A 14216-nucleotide genomic window follows, 5' to 3' on the forward strand; every position below is an offset into this window, starting at 1 on the left:
GTCATTCTTTATCAAGAAATCTTTCGATATACCTCAAATACTGTACATCCGTCGGTTACACACTTAAGTTTCTGGCTTTCCAAGACAACTTACAGGCACGACTTTTTTTACTTTGTTTTATCTGAAGCGGTATTGTATAGCTCATGTTTGCTACTTTCTTTTACAATCACGGTAAAATAACAAAAAATACTCGTATCATTAGGTTTCACGTAATTGACTTGAAGGTGTATAAGTATGCAGCTGACGGCTCATTGCACCCGATTACACCATAGAGAATGGCGTCTTGTCAACAATAAATGTATGAAGTGCCAAATAAATAGAATAGCAATCTCGTACAGGTATCAACAATATGCACATGAATATTTCCTGTTTAGTATAATTACCTGTCCATATTTCGTTAAGCAAATACTCATACTACGTCCATACTAAAAGCTCAACACGCTACCCCGTTTTTATATTGTAAACTGATACCTTAACTGCATATTGTATACCATTGCATACCAGGAGAGATCTCTGGCTAGAATACCACTGTATACCAGATGTTTCTGGCAAGAATACCACTGCATACCAGGAGAGCTATCTGGCTAGAATACCAATACATACCAGCAGAGATCTCTGGCTAGAATACCACTATATACCAGCAGAGATCTCTCGCTAGAATACCACTGTATACCAGAAGAGATTTCCAACATTCTACATACCAAAGGCTACATATGTGATACTCTTATGTTCCAGTAAATATCTTAAGACACATATTTTATATCAGTATATATTTGCTATATATTCTGACCCAATAGACATCTTTGTTACATATTCTGTACCAGTAGATATTTTTGCTACATATTCTGTACCAGTAGATATATAAATCGTAAGGACTTGACTTTAAGTTTGGAATAGCTTTTAAATAATGGCAGCCGTGGCGGCCATATTAGATATCGGATCGACCGGAAAAATAACAACACTTTGTCAGGACCATGAGTCGATCATTCCTACAAAGTTTCAGTTCAATCGGCCCAGCAGAACTTGACTTTTAAGTTTGAAAAAAAAAAAAAAAAATGGCGGGCGTGGCGGCCATATTGGATTTCTGATCGACCCGAAAAATAATAACAATTGGTCATTGAGATGTCAGTAACCTTCCCATGAAATATTAATGAAATCCCTTTGCCAGTATTTAAGATTAAGATGAAAATGTAAAATGTTGACGGACGACGCTCAGGTGACCTAAAAATCTACCCTTTTTTTTCATCAGTAAATATCTGTAAAAGCATCAATACTAATCTATAACAGTAGGTGCCTTCCCTTCACCAATAAATATCACCTACAATGTATTCTGTACCAGTAAGTACCTACACTGTACCAATAAATATCACCTACAATGTATTCTATAGCAGTAAGTACCTACACTATACCAATAATTATCATCTACAATGTATTCTATAACAGTAAGTACCTACACTATACCAATAAAAATCACCTACAATGTATTCTGTACAAGCAAGTACCTACACTATACCAATAAATATCACCTACAATGTATTCTGTACCAGTAAGTACCTACACTATACCAATAAATATCACCTACAATGTATTCTGTACCAGTAAGTACCTACACTATACCAATAAATATCACCTACAATGTATTCTGTACCAGTAAGTACCTACACTATACCAATAAATATCACCTACAATGTATTCTGTACCAGTAAGTACCTACACTATACCAATAAATATCACCTACAATGTATTCTGTACCAGTAAGTACCTACACTATACCAATAAATATCACCTACAATGTATTCTGTACCAGTAAGTACCTACACTATACCAATAAATATCACCTACAATGTATTCTGTACCAGTAAGTACCTACACTATACCAATAAATATCACCTACAATGTATTCTGTACCAGTAAGTACCTACACTATACCAATAAATATCACCTACAATGTATTCTGTACCAGTAAGTACCTACACTATACCAATAAATATCACCTACAATGTATTCTGTACCAGTAAGTACCTACACTATACCAATAAATATCACCTACAATGTATTCTGTACCAGTAAGTACCTACACTATACCAATAAATATCACCTACAATGTATTCTGTACCAGTAAGTACCTACACTATACCAATAAATATCACCTACAATGTATTCTGTACCAGTAAGTACCTACACTATACCAATAAATATCACCTACAATGTATTCTGTACCAGTAAGTACCTACACTATACCAATAAATATCACCTACAATGTATTCTGTACCAGTAAGTACCTACACTATACCAATAAATATCACCTACAATGTATTCTGTACCAGTAAGTACCTACACTATACCAATAAATATCACCTACAATGTATTCTGTACCAGTAAGTACCTACACTATACCAATAAATATCACCTACAATGTATTCTGTACCAGTAAGTACCTACACTATACCAATAAATATCACCTACAATGTATTCTGTAACAGTAAGTACCTACACTATACCAATACATATCACCTACAATGTATTCTGTACCAGTAAGTACCTGCACTATACCAATAAATATCACCTACAATGTATTCTGTACCAGTAAGTACCTACACTATACCAATATACCAATAAATATCACCTACAATGTATTCTGTACCAGTAAGTACCTACACTATACCAATAAATATCACCTACAATGTATTCTGTAACAGTAAGTACCTACACTATACCAATACATATCACCTACAATGTATTCTGTACCAGTAAGTACCTACACTATACCAATAAATATCACCTACAATGTATCCTCTACCAGATCATGTTCGGAGGGAAAATAATGTGTAAGTAAACTGGGCATGGGTGTGGTACAAGTACGCTGGTGATCTCGGCAGTTTAGTGCGTCCATCGACATCTGTTGCATGCACCGTTCAATTCTTGTATCACTATTTAAATACAACATATGTAAATGAAGACATGTTAGTTCCTGAGAGATTTTAATTATATAATGACCAATAAAAATCTGGAGAACTTTGATTCTTGTTAATATTTTTTTTATTTACTCACAGAAATCATGTGGTAAGTATGTAACTGCCCTTCTCTGACAATGTCCTTCACATGTGAACAAGACAACAGAAAAAGTACATATGTACAACAATATCATATATTCATCATAAATTTGCTCTTAAGGTATTAGTATAATACAATTATCATTTCACTGTACACATATTACAAGGAGCTGCAGACTTGTCAACATTTTTATCAACAAAATATCAACTTTGTCTAGTATTAATAAGTTTAGAATGTGTATATACAAAATTTGTACAAATTGAGACTAAGTAACATGTAATTAGTTCTCTCCAGATATGAGAAGATGAGAAAACTTTGGGCAAAATACACATTTGATCTAAAACAAGCAAAACTTGGTACAAAGTACAAAACATACAAACATACAGTATATAATATGGGCAAAATAGAATACAAAAAGGCAGTCAAGTCGGTAATAGTGTGTAAATGTCTGGAAGCAGTGATCTTACCAAATACTGATCAGTAGTAACATAAGTTTGTTGGGCTTGACATTAATCGGAGATGTAATTACATGATTATAACTTCAATTCCAACTGTTTCATGATCACAGTATAGTATCCAATTTTGATGATGTTTAAGGTAAATAGTCTTCAAAATGTAGATAATCAAACAAATAACAAAAGTGAATTGACATCATTTTCAATTGGTTATATTTGTCCACCTTAAAAATCTTAACTTGTGACTAGTTTATACTGTATTTCACTTCTAAGTTTCTGTAAAAAGGCTGTACAAAAGCAAAACATTAAATGTCAATTTTTTTCATATTTTTTTTGGGGGGAAAACAGCAGCACTATGAGTTTTACATAATGATGTAACACACAAGTGTTCATGTTGATGTGTGATGAACTGATTGTACACAATCTATGAGGTACAAACTCTAGGAGAAAACATGAAACGCTGTGATATGATGAGTATAAACCACAGCCGAGTGGAACTACATGCTGTATTCTATAAAGTTCACAATCATATACAATGTATGTGACAGCCTGATGTTTATACAGGAACAAATCTGCATACACAAGTCTTCAGTAAAATGTCGACAAAACTCACACAAAAAGACAATTTTCTTGTAAAATGAGTTGCTGTACTGATCATGAAGGAGTTCTTAATCAGAGCATGAGAGATGTGTTAAATGTGAAAGACATGATGACTAAGTGGGCAAGGGTCAGGTGCTAAACAAATCTAGGACCTTGACTTCCCCCAATGCACAGCAATGCAATGACACCCTTTGCACAGCTAGAATTTAGACCACACATGTGGCCTCATTCTAACAGAAAGGCATGGATAAATATACTACTTCCTAAACAAACTAGAACGCTGCTTAGGATGGGGCAAATATTGGTACACATCTATATCATGAAAAAGCAACAAATACTACTCTCCGCATTCAAACCACTCTCTCATCTGATCACAGTAACATATATATCACACATTTCCTCACACAGTACTAGATCATATCAATAATGACAAAATTGAAAATAAAACTTACCATACATAAATCTATAGAGGGTATTTCAGACTAAATTGTTAACGACACTTGGATAAACACACATATTTAGGTGGGAAAGTGCTAAAAGGTAGTCTTTCCACAAATTGTCAGATGGTAGTAGTCTTTTGGGTATACACTAAAGTGAGGTATCCAAGTAAGGTATTATAGCACTTTGTTTCCAATAATAACACATGTAAAACATACTAAAACAGGCCTGCAGGCCAACCACGGCTCAGCTAGTCCTCGCATCCCTCCACCTTATTGGCTCCCTCTAAGAATGGACGAATAACACAAGTCTATTTATTCCTCATCCGTTCTTCCCTCATTCAATCTCCAGAAGATAACAGAGCACCCATTGTTACTATCGCTGCGTTTCTATCTCCATTCCTTTGGGAGAATGTGCTACCTGCTGGGGAGATGTAGCATATGGAGATGAGCTGAATTTTTCTGTTGTTGAAAGTTTTGATAATGCAGCCAGTGCATCTGGGAAATTGGGTGGAGTAGCCGGAGTATTGGCAGGTGTACAGAGCTGTAACAGAGGAAGGTACATATAATCATACACAGCTGCCAGCTCTAGTTCTCAGCGAGTTGTATAAACAGCCAGAAAACATGTGTTGCATAATAAGAGGAATGAGCTACCTGGCTATGAATCAATAGTGTGGAGTTGTTTACTTTCTAAATAACCTACCTAGCGTGTTCATTCACTATATGATAGATAGAGAGAGTAAACAAGGGAGTTTAGGGCTGATCTCCAAATGCTGCGCATATACGGTATGCTTTCCAATATTATTTATATCTCACAAGAAAGTTTTGATACGTACATATATATATTTGACTGACATGTGCATAAATAGTGCTTCAATCACTTTGGTTATATATCTCTATACCGTAAATATTCCTGTATGTTATACTCCACAGAGACCAGAATAGCTTTAATGTGGAGGGGTTATACCAGTATGTATGTACACCTTCAACATAACAATATTCCATGCATTAGTTTCAGGTTTTAACAGCACAAAAAGTCATTTAATGCCAACCATGTATGAGCAGATGTAAATAAAAGATATTTAATGGTTTTCCATTAAATACCATATATACCTGGGTATGTTCAGGAATATGAAAGAATATCAATATTTTTCACACGTGAGAAGCTTGTGTGAAAATATCAGTATTTTCTGCCATAGTTTAATGATGAAGTGATACATGGTGTAGCATGTTCATTATCAGGAGCTCGAGGTTGTTTGTGTTGAAACCACCCTTACGCAGTCACAAAATTGAAGCAAAAAAAAAAAATACATGGACCACTGTACAAACATTTGACAAAGCATTTCCCCCCCTCTGTACATGTATAAACTACATTATATTAATGTCTGCTTGGGATCTAAACGTTTAAATACAACACAGTCTGGGGCTAATCCCAGATTTTACTGTCACAATCGGGTTGAGTTTGCTATGATCAAAATGTTCCTTGTGAAGAGATCTGATCAGAGTTCCTAATTTTTTAACAAGTATTAAACCTTTTATTATCATGCCCCACCCCTCGGGCTTCCCCTTAATTATTTTCTAGGAGCTTGAGATGCAACTAAGGTAAAAAAAGTTCCAGATTACAATGCATGTTTAACTAACTATACACAGGTAATATGTCCAATATGAAGGCTAACACTAACACTGGGTGAACTGGCTTTTTACCAGTGCAATATATTTCCTTGTAAACAGGATACTTGGACAGCACATACACTAGTATAGTGATACATGTCACGTATGTACATATCCCCAAATTCTCAACTTCTACAATATTGAGATGGGTACTGTGAGTATAATTACAAATGAACCATATAATTATCATAAGGATAAACTGATAAGTCAAAGAGACCTACTAGAATACCTGTTATCATCTACAGTTCTCGAAAGTAAACCTTTTCCTTCAGAAAAACAAAGGACTCCTAGCTATAGACATGACTTTCATCTAAAGTGGAAATTGTGTATATCAGCTAAATAACTCTATGAATAATCACTAATTTCCTACAATTGAGTAATTCTAAGGACCTCCTTTGATGTAATATGTACATGTTACAATTGCATAGTTAAAACGTTAGAGATAGATGGTCAATACCGCTGCTCCATGTTCCATTTATCAAAAATCTACCTTTCATTTCAAATTTATTTATTGTAAAAATAAATAAAAATATTGAATTAAGTATTAAACTGTATTATGTTTAGAGTTAACATCTTAAAACTTTGAACAGGTTTTCAGACAAATAATCAGTACGTGCATGTATATATATCTGATATGTCTCCAATCCTGTGCATGTATATATATCTGATATGTCTCCAATCCTGTGCAGGTATATATATCTGATATGTCTCCAATCCTGTGCAGGTACTGCTAAAACTCTTATAAGAATGCAGTTCAAAACTTGGTGTATATTCCTCCTTACTTTATGTATATAGGGAGTCATGTGTATTTCACTTATCCATATATAATCCTCTACATGTTTGTATACATGTCTCTATTGCTCCTAACCACATTATTGTATGTATTTTTCCTATAACCAACATGTGTGTTAAAATGCCTCCTAACTTCTATATATAACATATCATGTGTGTCTTTTCCCTAACAACACGCTGAGTAATAAATTCATACACATAATTACAAAACTGTGCTATGACTGGGCTACTTGGTATAATTTAAGTACTGAAGCCTACATGTGTATACTGTGTATATTATTAGAGGACTACATGTGAGCTCACTAAGGCCATATTGATCGTGACCCAGACTAGAATAGGTTACACACGTCTTTACAGTGCGTCTGACACACCAAGTGAACAGGCAAAACACACACATGACTAATACAAACCAGCATGTGCAAGCTGTGGCAAGTGGCATGGATATATCGTGTTTAATTAATGAATCAGACACGTCCGTCTAACATGGATGGTTAATATAAACCACCAGACATGTTGATATAGAAATTAATCAAAGTAAGAAGTTACATATGAATATAGGTTGAATAATATTTGTCATTTAACTGTGAATGCTTTTTTTAAATTTGAATAACTTTATTTATCGTGATTCATGACAAACAATAGTACAAGAATGACACTTTTTTTCATTTTTTTTTAGGATAATTATTCCTTTCATTGAACAGAATGTGTTTCCTATAAATAATGCTTTACAGTATATTAAATACCTGAGCAAGTAATCAAAATTGTATATATAAAACAAAAGTTATATATGTCTCAACTAATAAGAAGGAACAGACAGTAGCTATATATCTTGGATTTTAGGATCCAAGAAAAATATGGTGCTATAATGTAGAATATCCTTCAAGTAATGTTTTCAATTAAAATAAGCACCGACAAATCAGACGGCAAGTATCTGTGACATTGCACTTTGACCACTGGCCATCTTAGATCTTGGTATCCTATAGCTAGTTACATATCTGTGTATATATATAGTATTAAAGTTTGTTGGATATCCAACAAATACTATTTACCACCAATGCAACATCACTGTTGGGTAAGGAAGGGCAATACAATGTATTTGTGACAGGTAACTACTATGTTCTACACAATGCATTTCTAGCAAGAGTGACCTTGACCTTAGGATAACCCCTATTTTTTTAACTTTACAATTAATAGTGTATTATGTAAAATTTATGAAAATTACTATTAAAACAAAATGTTGTTGACAAAAAGACTGAATAGCCAACTGACTGATGGAGACACAGGCCCTAACCATGATCAAAATGTAAATTAATGAAGGTGAAAATACTATCAATGTCATAAGAGTGGCCCAGCCACATGGGTATCTATACATTATCACACTAAAACCATTGATCGATGACTAATTAATTTAAAGATGTACCTATACAGGTGCCAAAGTAAAGAGGTTTGACCAGATGGTCAGTCCAACCTATATATAATAAATATATATTACTGTAATGAAATGTGGAAATATAGCATCATTATTTAAAGAAATTAGGCAGATATTCCTCAGTTTTCTTCATTTTGGGAAAATTAAATTAAGGCACTCTTTTGCTAGGGAAAGCAGCCTGTTCTCAGATCACTCTCCAATTCCGTCTTTGCGTATTGCAGAGTTATCTTCTCTTGAGAACAGGTATTGATTGTTACGTCATCGGTTTGTGTGAGAAAATTACGTCATTTTCTCAAAAATTGATGACGTTACTCTCACAAACCAATGACGTAACAATCAATACCTTTTCTCAAGAGAAGACAACTCTGCAATACGCAAAGACGGAATAGACCACCATATCAAATTATTTATATTTTTTTAAAAATATTTTTACTAACCTACATGTACCTTCCAAACAAGTTACAGGAAACACAAATAATATCACAAATATCTGTTTAAATGGGTATGTTCATAATTAGCATTTAATACGAGTAAAAACTTGAGACACTGTAATCATACCAGTATACAAATGCATGTACAACAAACAAGATAGCTGTTAGAGCTAATGATGTTAATAAATGATGGTGTTCTTCACAACATTTACATTGCCTTCCTGTATTCAAAAAAAAAATACACATGTACTTTTCTTCATCAGCTATCTATATCTACTTCACTACGAATCAGATATGTGTGCACAGGTGTTTAAGCTTCTGACAGCATACAACCTTAAATGACAACAATCATGAAAGTCCCTGCAATCAGAAAGTATATGGATAAACCTTTAGTAAATACTTTTACCAAAGAAGACCACAAATATTATTAGACCCTCACAGCTTTTAGCCAGTTATCTTTTGACTAAAATCTTGTTGAGACAGCATATCAAAAAAGAGTTGGGTTATATTATTTTACTCCTCAGCTCTAAAACAGTTGATGGCTCAATCATTCTCCTAATGGTGCTTCTAATGGGCTACAAACGTTTTAGAACCATAATATTTCTGTATTTGTTCCCAAAAGTTGTTTCCATATTTTATAGAATTTTCACACTTACACTGACTTTTTTTACTGTTTATCATTTGCTTTTTGGGTCCTGTATATATCTTGCTTATTTTATGATTTCAGATTTTCTATTTTTTTTAAATGTGGTGATTTATTCTTAGCAATGGTCTAATAATGTTTGCTGGATAAATTGATTACAATAGTAAGACTGTATATATTTCTGATTTCAGCAACTGTGAGTGTTGTCATTGAAGGCGTTACATACCTCTTTTTCTTTTATACAACTGTCATATTTTTTACATAATGTTGTTTAAATCGTTTAATTTCTCTAATGATGCATCTTCCTTTAAGATTACTCTATATGTATATATAATATAATGCAAGTTTTTTTTAAAGTATAAGGGGCATTATTTTTATATACAGATTGTTATACTTAAGTAGGTATTGGCCAGGGAAGAAATGGGACAACATTCTTGAAGGCAAGCTCATAACAAACTGTTGTTTTGATAACGACGTTGGCACTTTTTCATTAGCAATGGTTTCGATTTGTATTAGAATTACGGGAAGTTCGGGATATTGCCGGAAACTCCACGTCTGTATTTATACGTATTCCATGAAATGTTTACCTAACCCGGTCATTACCAATGTGAGACATCGTACGCGTTTATTACATTAAAGAAATTCACAACAATGTCTTTTTAGGTCTTCGTGTGTTAAAAAGTAATAAATAAAACTGTTATTTCATTTTGTAAACAAAACAAGAATGAGTAAATACTACAACAACAAGAATGATGATGTCATCAACATGGAGTCCAGACGGATATTATGATCTTACCGGATAGTGAGCATTTGTGTGGTTTCCATTGCAAGTTCGACACGTAGGAATCGCCGATTCTTGAAAGAACATACTTAGGGCCGTCTGTAATAAAACAAACATATGTTGGTGTTAGTTGACAGCAATACATTCAACGGCCAATACAAAGACTAAAGGGCACAATGACCTCGTTTTAAAAAGTAAACACATGCGCCATGATACTTTACTAACCCTCGATAGCACCAAAACATTACCTGAAACTGCCACTTTGACGCCGTTAACAACTGTTTAGCTTGCTCTATATGGCAGCCTGTTGCTGAAATAAAATGGTTTATCATAACTTGTTCTTTTAAATTTTCCATATTTGTCGTATTGTGTAAAATAAACACAGCTTCCTTAGCAAGATAGATCCAATGTTGTTGTTCGATTGGGGAAGTTGAAAAGGATCAAGTTGATTGGCAGGCAAACGTCACTAACATAATTGATTTGATTGGCTGATTCGTGGAAACAAAGGCGTGGCTATGTGAAAAATGCAGCATGAAAATGTAAACAACTGCAAATTGAAGTTTTTAATGTGTATTTCTAATTTATTTGTAACTCACGATAGCTTTAAGTAAATATAATAGCTAAAGTTTTAAAAATGTACTAATTCATTATGTTTACAGCAGGTTCCCGTGACGTCATACACACGGAAGTGGACAAGTATCACAATACGCCATTTTGACAGATTGTTAAAGAAAAGCAAAATTGTGGTGTTTCTGCACTCCATCAGTAAAAGATGGGTGCCTTCACCAGTAGAAACAATGATGGAGTGGAGGAGGTCGACTATGCTTCCAACAATGCATATCGTTATCCTCCGAAAATGGGTGAGATAAACTACTGCTAGACGCGATTTAATCCCTATCACTATCAGTTAAAACATTTATCAGCCAACAAGTACCGAAACGTCTACCTTTACAGACCTATTTAGATTGTAAACGTCGTAGTCACCAATAATGGCATGACACAACGGGACTATGGACTGATTAATCAATAAGTTATTACGTTATGTCGAGCAGTATATGGAACGTTTTATAATATAAAATTCTACAATTACTCATTTTGATGACAATCATGACATTATTTCTAACTCTTATATACTGGACCTAAGTGAGCTTAGATTCTCTTTTACTCGCTGAGAGACATGCCGGTCTCAAAAAAATGTGAATTTGGTTTTGGCAATGCATAAAATCATATGAAATTTATGTAAAACAAAGATCCTTGTTTAAAATACCGTAATGAAGACATAAACATTTCTGAAATTTTATAAGACGTGTTAAAAACACTATCAAATTTCAGATTCAATGTTTATAACATGTCTAGCACATTCATCATTCATCACAGAATGTTATGAAACAACCTCTAAAAATTAATTATCAATTTAGGTAACTTAGCCTTTTATTTTTCTCATTTGTAATCTGCTACATATATTACAAGAGAAGTTCACAATGATTTGAGGAGTTTCCCATACCAACATCTATCTTGATTTTAGGCTTGTACGTCTATCTACTGCTAGAAAGGAAAATTTAGCTCCGCATGACCTAGGTATATAAATGAACTTGGATAACATGTCATTTCCTAGTGTTTTCAGTTGGGTTGCTAAAGAGATTGACGTTTATGTTAACCTCGCTATGCACAATTCTAATAGCCAATGTACAACTTCAGTATATTCAAATTGCGCATACAAATTCCAATTTTAAACCAGGGTCTTTGAATATGATTTATAAGGGGTTTAAGTTTAGGGTGAATGTAGCCTCCTTCAGGGGCCTTGTTAAACCTCCATGGTGCAAAGTTCACCTCCTTGGGGGAAACAGATGGGCATCCTCTCACCTCAAACATTTTTCCGGTGTTAGAGCCAATCATGTACATGTGTAGGTGTGTGGGATATGGATATTCTAAGTGAGAGTGTAGAATGTTGGTTAGAACTGAGGTTTTGACTCGTAATTCTGCAACTGAGGCTAGAATTTCCATGTAACCTTCATAATGATTTACTGTCCAACCTCTTTACCAAAATGTTTTTTAAAAAACAACATAGAATTAATACCACATTGTAAATACAACATTAAGATAACTAGCAAAATTTCCAAAAAATATACATTTAGACCATATTTGGGAAAGAGCAGAACAATTATGGTGTACAAAAGGTATACCTCAAATTCAAAGATCAATGCTAAACTTTGCATCAGGGATAAGCTTGTGCAATCACTGTCATGTCATGAGGTGGTGTCGCTTAAGCTTTGGTTGCAGTCACAGTCAGGTAGACGAGGGGATTCCCCAAGTCATCAATGATCATTTTATGACAGCTGGGTTAGTAGAAGGCTTGATAATATCCTTACATAAATGGTTGGCTTTGAAAAGTCCTAAAATTGATGAAATGGCCCTAAAAGCCCCTAAATTCAATTATGTTGAAAGGGTAAATTAAAATGGGCCTTAAGTGATTGATCATTAAACTATTGTTATATATTAGTTTTGGTGGTGTTGCGATGTTCTTATGAAAATGAATACAGAATATTGGCCAGTATCATTTTTTTCATGATGTGTTTAGAGACATCAAGGGGCCCTGAAGAAAACTTCAATTCAGTAAAATTCCTTAACAAACTCTGACATCACGTCAAGCCAACAATAATGCATCAACAGTGCGATGCTGTATCTCAAACATTGCATTAGATTATAGCAATGTAGTAAGTATTCCCCAGAGAATGATTAATTAAATTATTGTACCAATAACATCAGATGTTATAATTATTTTTTCTTTCATGTCTTTTCAGGTAACTATTTTGGTACTCACTTTATCATGGGTGGAGAACGGTTTGACATGAGTCAACCAGAATCATATCTGTTTGGAGAAAATTCTGACCTGAATTTTCTTGGAAGTAAACCAATACCTGTGAGTGGTTACAAGTTTTACTCTAACTTGTAGCATCCTCAAAAGTTTCACTTTGTATGTCAGGGGTGCAGGGAGAATGTGTGTATTAAGAGAATAAAACTTGAATTTTCTGGATTGGTCCTTTATTTTGGGAAACATTCATGTAAATTGATGCCAAACATTTCACTTTAATAATTGTTCCTGTCCGTTCCCCTGCTGTGAATCTTCATTTGTTCAAAAGTGAAATATTTGTAGAAAATGTTGCAGTTCAATGATTAATTTGGGATGCAAAACTGACTATACTAGGTAAATGACAGAGTATTATTGCTACTTGTAGTTTCCATACCCTCCACCCACTGGCAATGAGCCCACCAAGACCTTGAAGAGTCTTGTCAACATCAGGAAGGACTCACTCCGCTTTGTCAGGTGATTTTTTTCTATTTCAAGTTCAGAGACCTTTTGATAGGTTAGACTTGTAGGCACTTATAAATAATGGAATAAAATATGCTTTTTGTTAATATTTCACTACTTCCAGTTTGATTTATTTGTTTAACAGGACTTTTTGTGTAATTAAAGATCAAAAGATTAACTACAATGTTCTTATGCAGTATCCCATGATAGTTATATGTTCAAACTTCCATTTAGAATAAAAAGCTTAAGCAATAGGTATAACATTTTGTGTGCTGACAGAGTAGAGGAAGCTGATTCTGCCCAGCTACCAGAGGATGGAGAAACCCGAAAATCACCCGGCTGTAGGTACAACATAGAGTTCTCATTTGATTGTGACGTTCGGTGTGCTGTCACCATCTACTATTTTGCAATGGAAGAAATCACTAATGGTCAGCTCATGTAAGTATCCTTATTACCCTGTCACAAAGTGGTGTATGGTATTAAATGTTACGCTTGTTTTTGTTTGCAAATAGTATGTTCGGCTGTTTAAGTTTTTCTATCTAGGTCAGTTATGGACTAAATGCTTTATTGGACGTGAAAAGGTATAGGATCACCTGCCATGTAGGTTTTCTCC

General features: G+C 34.2%; 2 protein-coding genes across 2 annotated transcripts in view; one reads left to right on the plus strand and one right to left on the minus strand.

Moving 5' to 3' along the window:
- Positions 1–3021: 3021 nt before the first annotated feature.
- LOC110452067 (UBA-like domain-containing protein 2-A) lies at positions 3022–10752 on the minus strand. Its single transcript, XM_021500349.1, has 3 exons — positions 10542–10752; positions 10309–10392; positions 3022–5090 (listed from the first exon to the last, which is right to left on the minus strand). The coding sequence occupies exons 1-3, from the start codon at positions 10647–10649 to the stop codon at positions 4923–4925; spliced, it is 360 nt and encodes a 119-aa protein (XP_021356024.1). The 5' UTR covers positions 10650–10752; the 3' UTR covers positions 3022–4922.
- A 205-nt stretch (positions 10753–10957) lies between these two features.
- LOC110452066 (E3 ubiquitin-protein ligase MGRN1-like) overlaps positions 10958–14216 on the plus strand; it is a 34667-nt gene continuing 31408 nt past the window's right edge. The window contains exons 1-4 of the mRNA XM_021500347.1: positions 10958–11153; positions 13095–13213; positions 13530–13618; positions 13883–14041. Coding sequence (XP_021356022.1) covers positions 11066–11153; positions 13095–13213; positions 13530–13618; positions 13883–14041 — 455 coding nt within the window. The 5' untranslated portion in view covers positions 10958–11065. The remainder of the gene's footprint in view (positions 11154–13094; positions 13214–13529; positions 13619–13882; positions 14042–14216) is intronic.

The sequence above is a fragment of the Mizuhopecten yessoensis genome, unplaced genomic scaffold, assembly GCF_002113885.1.
Source record: "Mizuhopecten yessoensis strain PY_sf001 unplaced genomic scaffold, ASM211388v2 scaffold6373, whole genome shotgun sequence".
Taxonomy (NCBI): domain Eukaryota; kingdom Metazoa; phylum Mollusca; class Bivalvia; order Pectinida; family Pectinidae; genus Mizuhopecten; species Mizuhopecten yessoensis.